This window comes from Bison bison, unplaced genomic scaffold (assembly GCF_000754665.1).
Source record: "Bison bison bison isolate TAMUID 2011002044 unplaced genomic scaffold, Bison_UMD1.0 scf7180017863888, whole genome shotgun sequence".
In the NCBI taxonomy this organism is placed as follows: Eukaryota; Metazoa; Chordata; class Mammalia; order Artiodactyla; family Bovidae; genus Bison; species Bison bison.
In genome coordinates this window covers 960,815-974,914 of record NW_011494460.1, presented here as the reverse complement: position 1 = coordinate 974,914, position 14,100 = coordinate 960,815, and the positions used below count along the sequence as shown (strand labels likewise).

Sequence of the window (14,100 nt, the reverse complement as noted above, 5' to 3'; positions counted from 1 at the left end):
CAGCTTGAGAGTCCCTTGGACTGCAAGGAGATCCAACCAGTCCATTCTGAAGGAGATCAGCCCTGGGTGTTCTTTGGAAGGAATGATGCTAAAGCTGAAACTGCAGTACTTTGGCCACCTCATGCGAAGAGTTGACTCATTGGAAAAAACCCTGATTCTGGGAAGGATTGGGGGCAAGAGGAGAAGGGGACAACAGAGGATGAGATGGCTGGATGGCGTCTCTGACTCGATGGACATGAGTCTGAGTGAACTCTGGGAGTTTGTGATGGACAGGGAGGCCTAGCGTGCTGCGATTCATGGGGTCGCAAAGAGTCGGACACGACTGAGCGATTGATCTGATCTGGTCTGATAGGTGTTATATCTTCTTGCTGTATTGAACCTTTTATTAATATATAATTTCCTTTTTTGTTTCTTGTAACATTTGTCTTATTTTTGTCTAATACTAGTGTAGCCATTTTTGCTGTCTTTTGGTTACTATTTGCATGAAATCTTTTTTCAGTCTTTTCCATTTCAACTGTTTTGTGCCTTTGGATTGCAAACGAGGCTTGTGTAGACAGCATGTAATTGGATCCTGTGTTTTTATTTATTTTGCCAAAATTGGAGCATTTAATCCATTGACATTTGGTGTTACAAACCAAAATTACAGTAATGGTAGCTTTTTACATTAATAACTTGTTAAAATTCATCTCTCAGATACAAAAAAGCACAGTTACAAACTGCTGTTACAGTTTGATACTAGCTTTTGTCAATTGTCCATGTATATTACTTTCATAGTCATGTGGCTTTTAGCTACTGTCTAGTATTCCTTCATTTCTTTCATCTGTAGGACTTCCTTGAATTGCAGGCCAGGTCTAGTGATCTTGAACTCCATCAGCTTTTGCTTATCTGGGAATATCTTAACTTCTCTCTCACTTTTGAAGGACAGTTTTGCTAAATGTAGATTCTTGGTTGACAGATTTTGTCTTTTAGTACTTTGAACATATCTGCCCATTATCTTTTGGCCTTCAGAGTTTCTGATGTGAAATCCACTGATAAATTTACTGAGGATCACTTGTGTGTGATGATTTACTTCTCTTCTTTTCAAAATTCTTCATTTTTTTGGAAGTTTGACTGTAATATGTCTCTTTGAGTTCATCTTCTTTGAAGCTGATTAGATGTTTGTCTTTCATAAAATTTGGGAAGTTTTCAGCCATTATTTCTATGCGCTTTTCTTTGTCTCTTACTCATCCAGGACTCCCATGATATGAATGTTGATCTGTTTGATGTCCCACAGGTCCCCTTAAGTGCTGTTTATGTATCTTCAATCTTTCTGTTCCTCAGGCCTGATAATTTTCTTTGTTTGAATTTCAAGTTTGCTGAGTCTTTTTTCTACCTGTCCAGGTCTGCCTTCAAACCTCTCTAATGAATTCTCAATTTCAGTTATTATACTTTTCAGTTCCAGAATCTCTTTATGATTGCTTCTTAGGTTTTCTGTTGCTCTACTGATAGTTCCATTTTGTTAACATGAATGACTGTACACATCTTCCTTTAGTTCTTTGTGTATCTTTAAGACAATTGTTTTAAAATCTTTGAAAGAGAGCTAATGGAATTTATCCCAAACAGAGACAGTTTCTGATGATTTATTTTTCCCCTTGAATAGCCCATACTTTCCTATTTCTTTGTATGCCTTGTGATTTTTTTGGTTATTGAATACTAGACATTTGAATCTAATAATATGATAACCCTAGAAACCAGATCTTCCCTATTCCTTAAGATTTGTTGTTTTTTGTTATTACTTGGCCTTTTGTTGTTGTAGGCTGTCTCTACACTGAAGATCACCCTGAGGTATAAACCTAATGTCTCAAGTTTTTTTCTGAGCCTTTTCCTGGGCATGCATGGTCACTTTATAATTTTCTGTGCATATGCAGTTGTTTTTTAGTGCCTTAGTCTTTAGTATTTTACTTGTAAAGGGGGATAAAGAAAATGAAGGGGTGAAGGGCACCAGCCTTGAAAATCTGGAATTCACTTCAGATGAGAGGGAGGGACTTGAAACAATGGGAGAAGGTGGAATAGCAATGGAGGCCAACCCCTTGTCTGCAGCTCTGTGATCAGAAGTAGCAGGCAGCGATCAGAGGGGAGGTCCCTCATTTCCGAGGACAGAGTCCTTTTTGCCTGCTGTGGCTCCTGGAAACTCTGCAAGCTGTTCTGGGACAGCTGCTTACCACTTGGCTGAGGGTGGGCAGCTGCTACTGTACAAAGAGCTGAAGTTGACCAAAATTAATCGTAACTTATTGACTTAGTCCTCTTCTGGAAGTTGTAAGCCTTCAGCAGACTTCACAGAGTTCCACAGTAGTTACATCAGGCGGATTCCGCTGGTGCAGTTGTTGTCCATGTGGGAGACAGATTGCTTGTGCTTCTGCTCTACCATCATCCCATAATTTTCCAATTAGATTTTAAAAGAGTCCCTTCACTGATATAAAATAATTTGCTGAGGTGGTTAACATAACATTTAGTGTAAAAATACAAAGTCACTTGCTGTTTTTTCAGCAGTGATTTATATGGTCATATTACATATATAGGTAAACTATAATTTCTAGTAATTTTTGAGACATTGTTTTTTAATGTGTGTTCTGTTATTTCTTTCAATCTCAGCAAACTGGACAGTGGCATTTGAGTAGTTTTTGAAAAATGTGTGAAGTTTAGTGGACTGTATCTACCTTCTGCCTTCTCCTCATCCTTTACAAAAGAATAAATGGGATGTTTCAGACGAGAGCTATATTAAAAGAAAAGTGTTGCAAATGGCTTCAGAAGCTGTGAATGCAAAACAGGCTAGGAATCGCTTCACAAAGGGGAAAAGACAACAGCAAATAAAGAACAGATCTTCACTTGGTGATGGTGATGGAGAAGACTCCTTTCTCTTTGAAGCAAATGAAGCTTGGAAAGATTTTCATGGTTCTCTTCTTCAGTTTTATGAAAATGGAGAACTCTGTGATGTCACACTGAAGGTCAGACTGCCTTTTTTTCTTTATTTTTTTCAATCTCTTCAGTGTATTGTGTAAAATCATGGTTTCTATAACCACACAAGGCAAATTTTTGGTGCTGTACTTACAATCAGAATGGTTTTATTTTCAATCCTTTATTCTGTTGAAGGGGAAGGGTAAGTAAAGGGAACTTAACATAAGAAAAGTTACTGTACTAGTTAAATGTTGATATTCACTGTTGCTTAGTTTCACTTCTGAAAGTTCTGGAGCCCTAAAACAAATAGTTATTATTTGTGAAATGAATAAATTACTGCTGACCTGATAAGCTTTTAACTTAAAACTCTTGATGTATTCACTTACTCTTGATGTTGTTTAGAAGTCGGAATTTTTTATTGTGTATGTAGCTGCACTAGTGTTTTACTGTACGTTCCTATTCTGGTGCAAGCATACCTCTCTTTTTTTGCATTTTGCTTTATTGCATTTTACAGATAATGCATTTTTGTTTGGATTTTTATTTTGTTTTTACACATTGAAGGTTTGTGGCAACCCTAAGTTGTCAGATGATAGCATTTTTGAGTCTTTTAAACATAATTTCTCTATGCAGTGGGAAACAAAAAAAAAATCATTTGATATGCTTTATTTTGGTGGTCGGGAACTGAACCTGCAATATCTCCGAGATATGCCTGTAATTTAATCTGTTTCAATATTATGAAACAGAGATTAAAGTTTTAAGTTTTTAAGTGAGATTGTTTTTTTAAGTGAGATTATTTATTTGTACCTGATAGTGAACTAGACTTGGATGAAAAAGACTTTACTAAACTTTACTAAACTGTGTTATGTTGCTCTGCTACCAAAGACAGTTTTAATAAAATTGGAAAATTGATAGAGCAGTGTGAAAGAGCCTGTATTCTGATTGTTTCTCATTGCTCATTTAAAGTACTTACTTACTATTAGTCTTATCTCTCATTGTGATATTAAGCTTTTTTGAGGATTTGTGTGCATCCATGCAGAATTTTTTAACATGAGATTTGCCACTTTGGGATCTCTTAGATTCTGCTTTCTGCTCCTGATCAGTCAGGTCTTAGAGCTCAGATTGTGGGGATTGAGGACATCCTTGGAGAATCAGATCAGGGGACATTCAGCAAAAGTCTGTAAACTGAATGCATAAATTCTGAGTTTCAGGTTCAGAATGTCCAGGAGTATAGAGTTATACTGTAAATAAATGACCTATATTCTCTTTAATTCTTAAACTTTTGGTGTCTTTACATATTTCTAGGTCCTAAGATATTGAGAAGAAGACCATTAAATAATTTTACTGACTTTATATGAAGTTTAGCCTTGTATACATTTTAATGAAGGAACACCTAAACTCTGATTTGTACAGTATATTATGTTCAGTCTAATTGCTGTTGTTCTAACTTTCAACCATACTGTGAAATTCAGTGACCCACACTAGCTTTGGCAAAAAATAAAAATGTAAAATAGATTATTTGAATTTAATAAATTATCAGTTCAGTGTGTCAGTATAAGCTGGAAAATAAATATTATTGACTGTATCAGTATATAATTTTTAATAACTACTGCATATAAACTTTCTTAAGTGAGAAGTATGGATACAGCCATTTTAGGGCAAGTGATAACTAATCTCATAACTTTTGTTTGTTTTACTACGTGACTTCAGCAATAGGTTGAAATGAAAACTTGAGAAGAATCTATAGGGGAAGCCCCAAAATGCTACATTTGAAGCAGTGACAGAGGTCATTTAGGAATGAGAAACTTCATAATTTTATGATTTTAATTTTTCAACTGTAAAATTATGATTAGATTTTTGTGAGGAATAAGTGAGTTAACATGTGAAGCCCTTAGAACAGTGCTTAATACATTAAATAATAAGTAATCAATTCTTAGGATCATTATGTGTACTACTGTTATTGTTCCAAAGAGATCAGATAATGCTGCTATGGTATATTCTGTTCCTGTCATTAGGAGGAATTACAGTCTTTTAGCAGATCTGTTATTGGATTTATTTCTTAATTCTAATTCAATATTTCTTAAACTTTCAGAATTTAACTATCATATAATAAAACAACTAAACCCAGTAGGATTATGGGTAGTTTATAATGCTTTGTTCAATATAAACTTCACTTTTTACATTCATATAACCTTGAGGATTATGCTTTGATATATTCATGTCCTTTTTTCTATTCGCATGCTTCCTTGATCATTATTGCTTTTAGGACAAACATTTCAGAAAGGCAGTTATCAAAATTTGTCTTATTATGCATATGTAAGGCCATTAGTGTGTTTTTAAATTCCAAATTGAGCACCTAAATTGGAAACAAGTAAGTTCATTTAACAAATTATTTACTAAGGTCTTACCACAGTACACAGAGAGTATAAATAAATCTGAATAATATGCTATACTTGCATTGAGGGAGTTTAAGGTTTAGCTGGAGATAGACACATATGCAGCTAACTAAAATACAATTTAGTACCTGTCATTTTATGACATTTTTATGGAAGCAAAAGACAGGATCTATTAATTATATCTAAGAGGTGATTGGAAAGGCTTCACATAGGAGATTATATATTATCTTAAGGTCATGCCAGGTTTACCAGAGAGGTAAAACTTATTTATATATTATGTTTATTAGTGAAAATATTTTTAAACAGCATATCTCTTGGTAACACTAAAATTATAAATGAGGGAAGATTCTTAAGGGCAACAATTTGGTTGGGGAACAGACAAAGGGAAATTGTCTCAAAAGGGGTATTGCATAGCACTCATAATACTTAATTATGTGTCACAGATCAACAAGAATAGCATCTACAAAGATGCTTTTATTTATGCTTTATTTAGTCTGAGGAATGTCATTGTCCTTTTCATTATCCTTTTAAAGATCACAGTTAATTTACCTGAAGAGATTGATAGAGATTATTAAAGGAGGACAACCCCTTCCATCATCTCTTGATGCCACAACTGAGATATGTTTCATTCATATTATTTAGCTTCTTACTTTGAAACTGCATGTTTCTGTGATGTTTAAAAATTTTTTAAAAATATTTATTTATTTGGCTTCACTGGGTCCTAGTTGTGGCATGGGAGATCCAGTTCCCCAACCAGGGACTGAACCCAGATCCTTGCATTGGGAACACCAAGTCTTAGCCACTGGACCACCAGGGAAGTTCCTGTGATTTATTTTTTTTAATAAGTATTTATAGGATTCTAATGAACATGTTCAAGACTCTTAAGTGTTACAATTATTTGCCATCAAACTTTCAGCTGATCAGGTAAGAATAGTGCTCTGAAAGATTGCAGAGAAACAAAATATTTGAGCTCCATTAGAGTAGTGACGGAGAAGGCAATGGCACCCTACTCCAGTACTCTTGCCTGGAAAATCCCATGGATGGAGGAGCCTGGAAGGCTGCAGTCCATGGGGTCGCTGAGGGTCTGACACGACTGAGCGACTTCACTTTCACTTTTCACTTCCATGCATTGGAGAAGGAAATGGCAACCCACTCCAGTATTCTTGCCTGGAGGATCCCAGAGATGGCGGAGCCTGGTGGGCTGCCGTCTCTGGGGTCGCACAGAGTCAGACATGACTTAAAAGTAGAGTAGTGTACTGCTAAGAGGTAAAAATTATAAAAGTTATTATCCTTATAAATGTAACAGTTCCTGACTGGAGAGCAGACATAATCTAATAAAAGAAATGATAAAGGAGAAAGTGATTTTATATTTAACACTTAAGTATTCTATGTTAACTCTAATAAAATGATGATCACTTCTACTTTTGTCTGTTCAACTAGTAAGTCAATATTTTTATTTTTTTTTCATATTGCTCAGAAGAAGGGATATTTGAGTATTTATATCCATAGATCCTTGTTTATTTGATCACCAAAACGCTACCTAAAATTTATTATTTTCATCGTGCAAGTTTTTTAAGTAAATGTGAGATAACACTGTAGAACTGTCCATGTGGCTAGACATTGTGATATGGTAATTCACTGCAAGTCAAGACATTTTCTTGAGTCTTAAACATTTAACCCCTTCTTGACTTTGAGTGTTAAACATATTTTTGGCTACTCAGGCTGATTAAAATTGGTGGATTATTGAGAAAACTGGGTAATTGAGCTAAAAAGGCAAAATTACTACATGGGATTAAACTGAAAAATTAAAATACAGCTTATAAATGGATGTAAAAGGAGACTTGGGTATATAGGCTTTTTCTCTCCTGCTTTGTGTCTTAGGGACTTTTATTTCAATGTAGTCCTCAGACATTTAGTTTGAGTTACTGTTAAGTGGCATAACTGTAAACATTTCAACTTAATGTATACTTTAGTTTTTGTTTTAATGATTTTTTAAAAATTTAGTATGTTTTCAACAATTCATGTTAATGGATTATACAATACTTAGAAATGAAGTAAATACATAAGAACAACAGTTTGTAAAAGAATAGTTCACAGGATAGCCAAGTTTTTTAAAAGTACTACAAATGTAAAAATTAAATCAATTGAAAAATTGTTCAGTTATTGGGGCTTCCTGCATGGCTCGGTGGTAAAGAACATGCCTGCCACTGCAAGAGACACAGATTAGATCCTGATCAGGAAGATTCCCTGGAGGAGGAAATGGCAACCCACTCCAGTACTCTTGCCTGGAGAATCTCATGGACAGAGGAGCCTGGCGGACTACAGTCCATGGGGTCACAAAGAGTTGGATGTGGCTGAGCAACTCAAAGGGCATTTATAAGCAAAACCATTTTATATCTTGTAATATTCCTTAGGTCTTTTCTTTTGAAGTTCTGATTTTAAAATCAGTTCTCAGATAATGAAACACAACTATATTACATAATCACAATGTTACATGGAAACAGGATAATTGCTAAAATACCACTATCTTATTACTTATTGATTAATATACAGTGCTGGAAAAACTGAGTACCTACTATGTTAAAAAGAACATAAAAGTAAGAGGTACAAACTTATGTATGGAATAAGTACAAGGAAATGTTGTACAACATGGGGAATATAGCCAATATTTTATAATAACTGTAAGTAGAATATTACAGAGGATGAGATGGTTGGATGGTATCACCAACTTGGTGGACATGAGTTTGTGCAAGCTCTGGGAGTTGATGATGGACAGGAAAGTGTGGCATGCTGCAGTCCATGGGGTCGCAAAGAGTCGGACACAGTTGAGTGACTTAACTGAAGTAGAATACAACCTTTAAAAATTGTGAATCATAATATTGCACACCTGTAACGTACAGCAACTATACTTCAGTAAAAAAGATATGTCCTCTCAGTATCAAGAACTTCCAGATGGAAATAGATTTGTGAAAACATAAAGCTGTGAGTACTAAAAGGAATACCTGGAGTATGTTTGGAATATTAGAATGATTCCCACTTAAGCATATTAGCACCTAATACAGAAGTCATAAAGAGAAAGGTTGGTTGATTATAAAAATCCATGGGGGATGAATTTAAAGCACACTTAGAAAAGAAGTTTTGAAATATATATATGACAGATGACTAACATTCCAAAAGTCTGAGGCATTCTTAGAAATAAAAAAATTCATAGAAAAGAGTTCATAGAAGACATAAAAGTAGTCCAAAATTTATGAATGAATTAATCATATTAGTAAAAGATAAAACTAAAACAGTGAGAGACTTCATTCATTGAATTGGCAAATATTTAACAAGTTAACACTTAGAATATGGCACAAGTATTGCAAGATCAGAAATGGACAATTTAGCAATATATATCCAAACTGTACTTGTCCTTTGAAGCAGCATTACTGTTTTATGTAGGAAATTATTAATAGAGAGTGGATACAAAGATTCTCTTACAACAAAGTTCACTACTGTGTTTATAATGGCAATCACAGGAAGCAGTCTAATTTTTCAGCAATTAAAGCAGTGATGTTTCAGTGTTCATTACATTTCTATAAAATATTTCAAAATGATTTAAATAGGAAATGAAAAAACTTCAATTAAGCTAATAATAAATACTACTACATATTGATTTGTTTACTCTGCTTCAGGTTTCTCAGTGATAAATTGTGGATAATGATAGTATCTACTCATAGGACCTTTGGGACAATTAAGTGAGTTAATATATGAAAAACAATGAATAGTGCCTGACACAATAACTGTAGTTAGCAATACTGTGTTTTATATTTGAAAATAGCTACGAGAGTAGATCTTAAAAGCTCTCATCAGAAAGAAAAAAAATGTATAATTAGGTGATAGTTACTAAAACTGTGGTAATCGTTTCACTGTGTATATGTGTCTGTGTATATATATATATATATATCTATCTATCTATCTCAAATCATAGTGTTGGGTACCTTAAACTTATACCATCTTAGATGTCAGTAAAATTGGAAAAAAAGTTTTAAAATAAGAAGGGACTCATAGACTCTAAGGAAAACATAGTGCCTGATACATAGTAAGTGCTGGGTGATGTTTGCTGTTATTCATTAATTCACAAAATGCTTCTGAAATGTGAAATAATATAGAAAAACCTAGTTTTATGATATGCACATTATAGATACATGTATAAAAGATTTGATTCTAATTTGAAAGAAGAAAATTGACTGACTTTTAAAAATTAGCCTAGGTTGACAGTAAGTGACCAAAGGATCACATTGTTAAATGCACTGAAATTGAAGGTTTTGTCCCTGCTACAGCATATCCTCTATGCCGATCTCAGGTTTATCTTGATACTAAACTAAGTCTGCTTTTGTTTTTCTTTTGAACAGGTTGGCTCAAAGCTAATCTCCTGTCACAAACTTGCATTGGCTTGTGTTATTCCTTACTTCAAAGCCATGTTTCTCTCTGAAATGGCTGAAGCCAAGCAAACACTGATTGAAATAAGAGATTTTGATGGTGATGCAATAGAAGACTTGGTAAAGTTTGTCTATTCTTCACGGCTCACTTTGACAGTTGACAATGTCCAGCCTCTCTTATATGCAGCCTGTATTCTACAGGTTGAACTGGTGGCTAGAGCTTGTTGTGAATACATGAAGTTACATTTTCATCCGTCCAACTGTCTGGCGGTAAGAGCCTTTGCAGAAAGTCACAATCGAGTAGACCTAATGGACATGGCGGATCAGTATGCCTGTGAGCATTTTACTGAAGTGGTGGAGTGTGAAGACTTCGTAAGCGTGTCACCTCAGCATCTCCATAAGCTTTTGTCCTCCAGTGACCTAAACATTGAGAATGAAAAGCAGGTCTATAGTGCTGCCATCAAGTGGCTTCTTGCCAATCCTCAACATCATCCCCAATGGTTGGATGAAACACTTGCACAGGTGAGGACAAATAAGATTGTATATAGAAAGGAAATGATAGGGAAACAAATCAGCATGTTCCATTTACCATAAAAGGTGGGGATTATCGATTGATGTGATATAATGTAAAAGTAGCTTTGACTCTCCTGTACCATTTAAGGATAAGTCTGAATGTGCGATATTTGAATTAGAAATGTCACTACCTGCTTTTTAACCTGAATAGTTACAAAGCCCCTTTGAGATAGTAGTAATGAATATTTTATTTATGCTGAAATGTTCTGAGGAAACAGCTCTAAATTAATTTATAACTATTGTTTTATAATATAAAGTTTCTAAACTTACTGAACTGCTTTGCTAATGAAACTTTATTTGTTCCTAGTGCATATAGGTTTGTTCTCGAAAGAATTATAAGACATCACTTTGTTTTCTTCCCTCACCATTTTGTAGCTTCAGAAATGTCTCTTTTTGTTTACTTTTCCTATCAATAGGAATTTCTTAGATAGGGAGATGACAAATAGGCCTTAGAATTACCTTGACAATAAGTTGGTCTACAAAACCAAAAAGTTTTATTTTGCACCTGTATCATATATTTGTGTATGTGTGTGTGCCTTTAACTCAAAATCACATTATGGGGTTTGATCGTCCCTTTAATATACTAGACAGTCAATGCATTTTTAAGAGAAGAATGGTGAGTGCCTCTACTGAAAGAAGGGGATTATCACTGAGTATAACCTTCCAAGTTGAAGAAAACAACACCCGTTTGCTTCAGATATGAGCGTGTGTGTGTGTAAGAAGTCACATTTCCATGTTTGGTCTTAGCATTAAAAGGCAAACACACATAGCAGCACAATTGTGTTTTGATTGTACCTTTTCTTCAACAGCAAGGGGCCTTACGATTATGGCAGTACCATTTCTGGAAGTGAGTAAGTAGCTTGAATTAAGACAATTGAATTATTTTATCCAGTCTACTTAAATCTGTATTTAAAAGGGAAGGATGTAGTTAACATATAATCTGATTTCATTAGTACAGACCAGTACTGGGAATTGCTTTAGAACTTGGCACAGTGAACTTCATTCACATGTTAGAAAGTAAATGAGATTTGAAGAGAACATTGCTGCAGTGAAAGTAGAGAATGAGCTACCCAATTGCAACTTATATTTATATCTGCAACTGTTCACAATCCTTAGGTTCGTTTGCCGCTGTTGCCAGTTGACTTTCTCATGGGTGTTGTGGCAAAAGAACAGATTGTCAAACAAAATCTAAAATGTAGAGATTTATTAGATGAAGCAAGAAATTACCACCTTCACTTGAGTAGCAGAGCAGTACCTGACTTCGAATACTCTATTCGGACTACCCCAAGGAAACATACTGCTGGTAATGAAATTACTCATTTTATTAACTCTGCTGGAAGGAGTTTTGTTCTTTTTGAAGGTTGTTCTATGAATGTCTAAACCTAATTGTAAGATTATTTAGTATCGATTGTCTTAAAGTAGTAATTGGCAAATAAGATTATGTATGAATTTTTACTGTACTTGACTTCAGATAGTTTTATTAATAAGCCAATTTTTTACAAAGCCATAACAAAACATATACACTATGAGGAGTCTGCTGAAATATCTCTTTCTTGAGAGTCTTTTTGATTTCTTCTAAGCAGAATTAGTTCCTCTGTCATTTTTGCTTAAATGACACTTGCTTTGCGCTTTTTTCACTGTGTTGCATTGAAATTCATTTGACATGTTTTGAGCCTTTCAAAGACAGGTAAGTATCTTAATAGGTTTGTATCACAGGTACCAGGCATGGAGCTTGATATGTGTTATATATTTAAATATTTGTTTTTTCATTTCACCACAGCAAAAAAGGTTCTAAATACATCTAATGTTAGGTTAGTATAATAGACTATATTAGACTCTTAGAATATAAAGCTCTTATACTTCAGAGGCAAGTAGTTTTGCCTTTATTTGCCATAGTTTTCAGACTTTATGTTTTCCTGAGAAAGTAAGTCTGTGTTCACTTATGTTACTCTTCATGAAGAATATGTTTGTGGGACAAGGGGAAATAAATGTGATCTATGACTTTAGGAATCAGTAGTCTGAACAGAGACTTCCTGTACATCTGCTGTGACCTAACAGGGTTATTAAATAAAGAGATTTGTGAAATAACCTAAAAAAAAAAGGCAATACATGATCATGTATAGTGGGATTTTATCTGAATAGTATGAAGAAAGTTTGAATGTGGTAGATCTGCCTGTGAAGAAGTTGTTGTTCAGTCACTCAGTCGTGTCCAACTCTTTGTGACCCCATGGACTGCAGCATACCAGGCTTCCCTGTCCTTCACCATCTCTTGGAGCTTGCTCAAACTCATGTCCTTTGAGTTGGTGATGACATGCAACCATTTGATTCCAGCTTGTGCTCCATCCAGCCTGGCATTTCACATGATGTACTCTGCATATAGGTTAAATAAGTAGGGTGACAATATACAGCTTTGACATATTCCTTTTCTTATTTGGAACCAGTCTATAGTTCTCCTAAATAATTAGTATAACATAAAAAGGATGGCTTATTTATTTTCCCTCTTTATAGGTTGATATCAAGTATTAAATTTTTGAAGTGTAATTTTTTTTAGCTGTGAATCCTGTTTCAAGAGTTAAGGTGTTTAATTCTTCAGATTCAGATGTGAATTCAAAGACCTTGGCAATTTATGTTATATGCCAAATGTATATTAGACCCTCATATCCATGATCTCTTACATGATTGCAAGAACTTAGTGAAGGATTTGATCCTTATTATGAGAAAGATGGTGTTACTTCGTCTTATGGATAAGGAAAAAAAAAATCAGGGTGAAGAAATGCACAGGGCCACATGGAACACTGGAGAAAGGATTTGTGTCCCGATCTTAACTTCATTTTAATTTTTTCCATTCCATGTCATATTCCTGGATGACCTATATAGCTGAAATATTAGGGTTCACTTAAATAAAATCTAATTGGTAGTTGGGATTATATTCATGGATTGTAATTCCAGCTGTGCCATTAAGCATCTGTAATTTGGGGCAGATTTCTTAATCTCTGAAGGCCTCAGTTTATAAATAATTTTGATTACATGATCTTTAAAGTCTCTTTCAACTTTAAATTTCTCCAACTTTTAAATATTGAATTAGTTGAAAAAGGTGGCACAAGACGTTCTGGTCACTCATTTTATGCAGTCATTTCAGCAAACATTTATTCAGTATCTACTGTGTGCCAGGTTCTTGGTTAGGCATTAGAAATGCAGACATAGGACTTCCCTGGTACTGTCCAGGGGTTGAGAGTCTGCCAGCCAATGCAAAGGACATTGGCTCCATCCTCGGCTGGAAAGATCCCACATGCGGCTGGGCAGCTACGCCCAAGCATCACAACTTGTGAGGCCAAGCTCTAGAGCCCTTGAGCCACAACTGGTGAAGCCTACACGCCCTCAGTTCAGTTCAGTTCAGTCACTCAGTCGTGTCTGACTCTTTGTGACCCCATGAATTGCTGCACGCCAGGCCTCCCTGGATCACCAACTCCCGGAGTTCACTCAAACTCACGTCCATTATGTCCGTGATGCCATCCAGCCATCTCATCCTCTGTCGTCACCTTTTCCTCCTGCCCCCAATCCCTCCCAGCATCAGAGTCTTTTCCAATGAGTCAACTCTTCACACGAGGTGGCCAAAGTACTGGAGTTTCAGCTTTAGCATCATTCCTTCCAAAGAACACCCAGGACTGATCTCCTTTAGAATGGACTGGTTGGATCTCCTTGCAGTCCAAGGGACTCTGAAGAACCTTCTCCAACACCACAGTTCAAAAGCATCAATTCTCTGGTGCTCAGCTTTCTTC

General features: G+C 35.3%; 1 protein-coding gene across 1 annotated transcript in view; it reads left to right on the top strand.

The window, feature by feature from the left end:
* KLHL8 (kelch-like family member 8) overlaps window positions 1-14,100 on the top strand; it is a 53,851-nt gene that overhangs the window by 22,850 nt on the left and 16,901 nt on the right. The window contains exons 2-4 of the mRNA XM_010833780.1: window positions 2,632-2,984; window positions 9,722-10,270; window positions 11,438-11,624. Of these exons, the coding sequence (XP_010832082.1) occupies window positions 2,778-2,984; window positions 9,722-10,270; window positions 11,438-11,624 (943 nt within the window). The 5' untranslated portion in view covers window positions 2,632-2,777. The remainder of the gene's footprint in view (window positions 1-2,631; window positions 2,985-9,721; window positions 10,271-11,437; window positions 11,625-14,100) is intronic.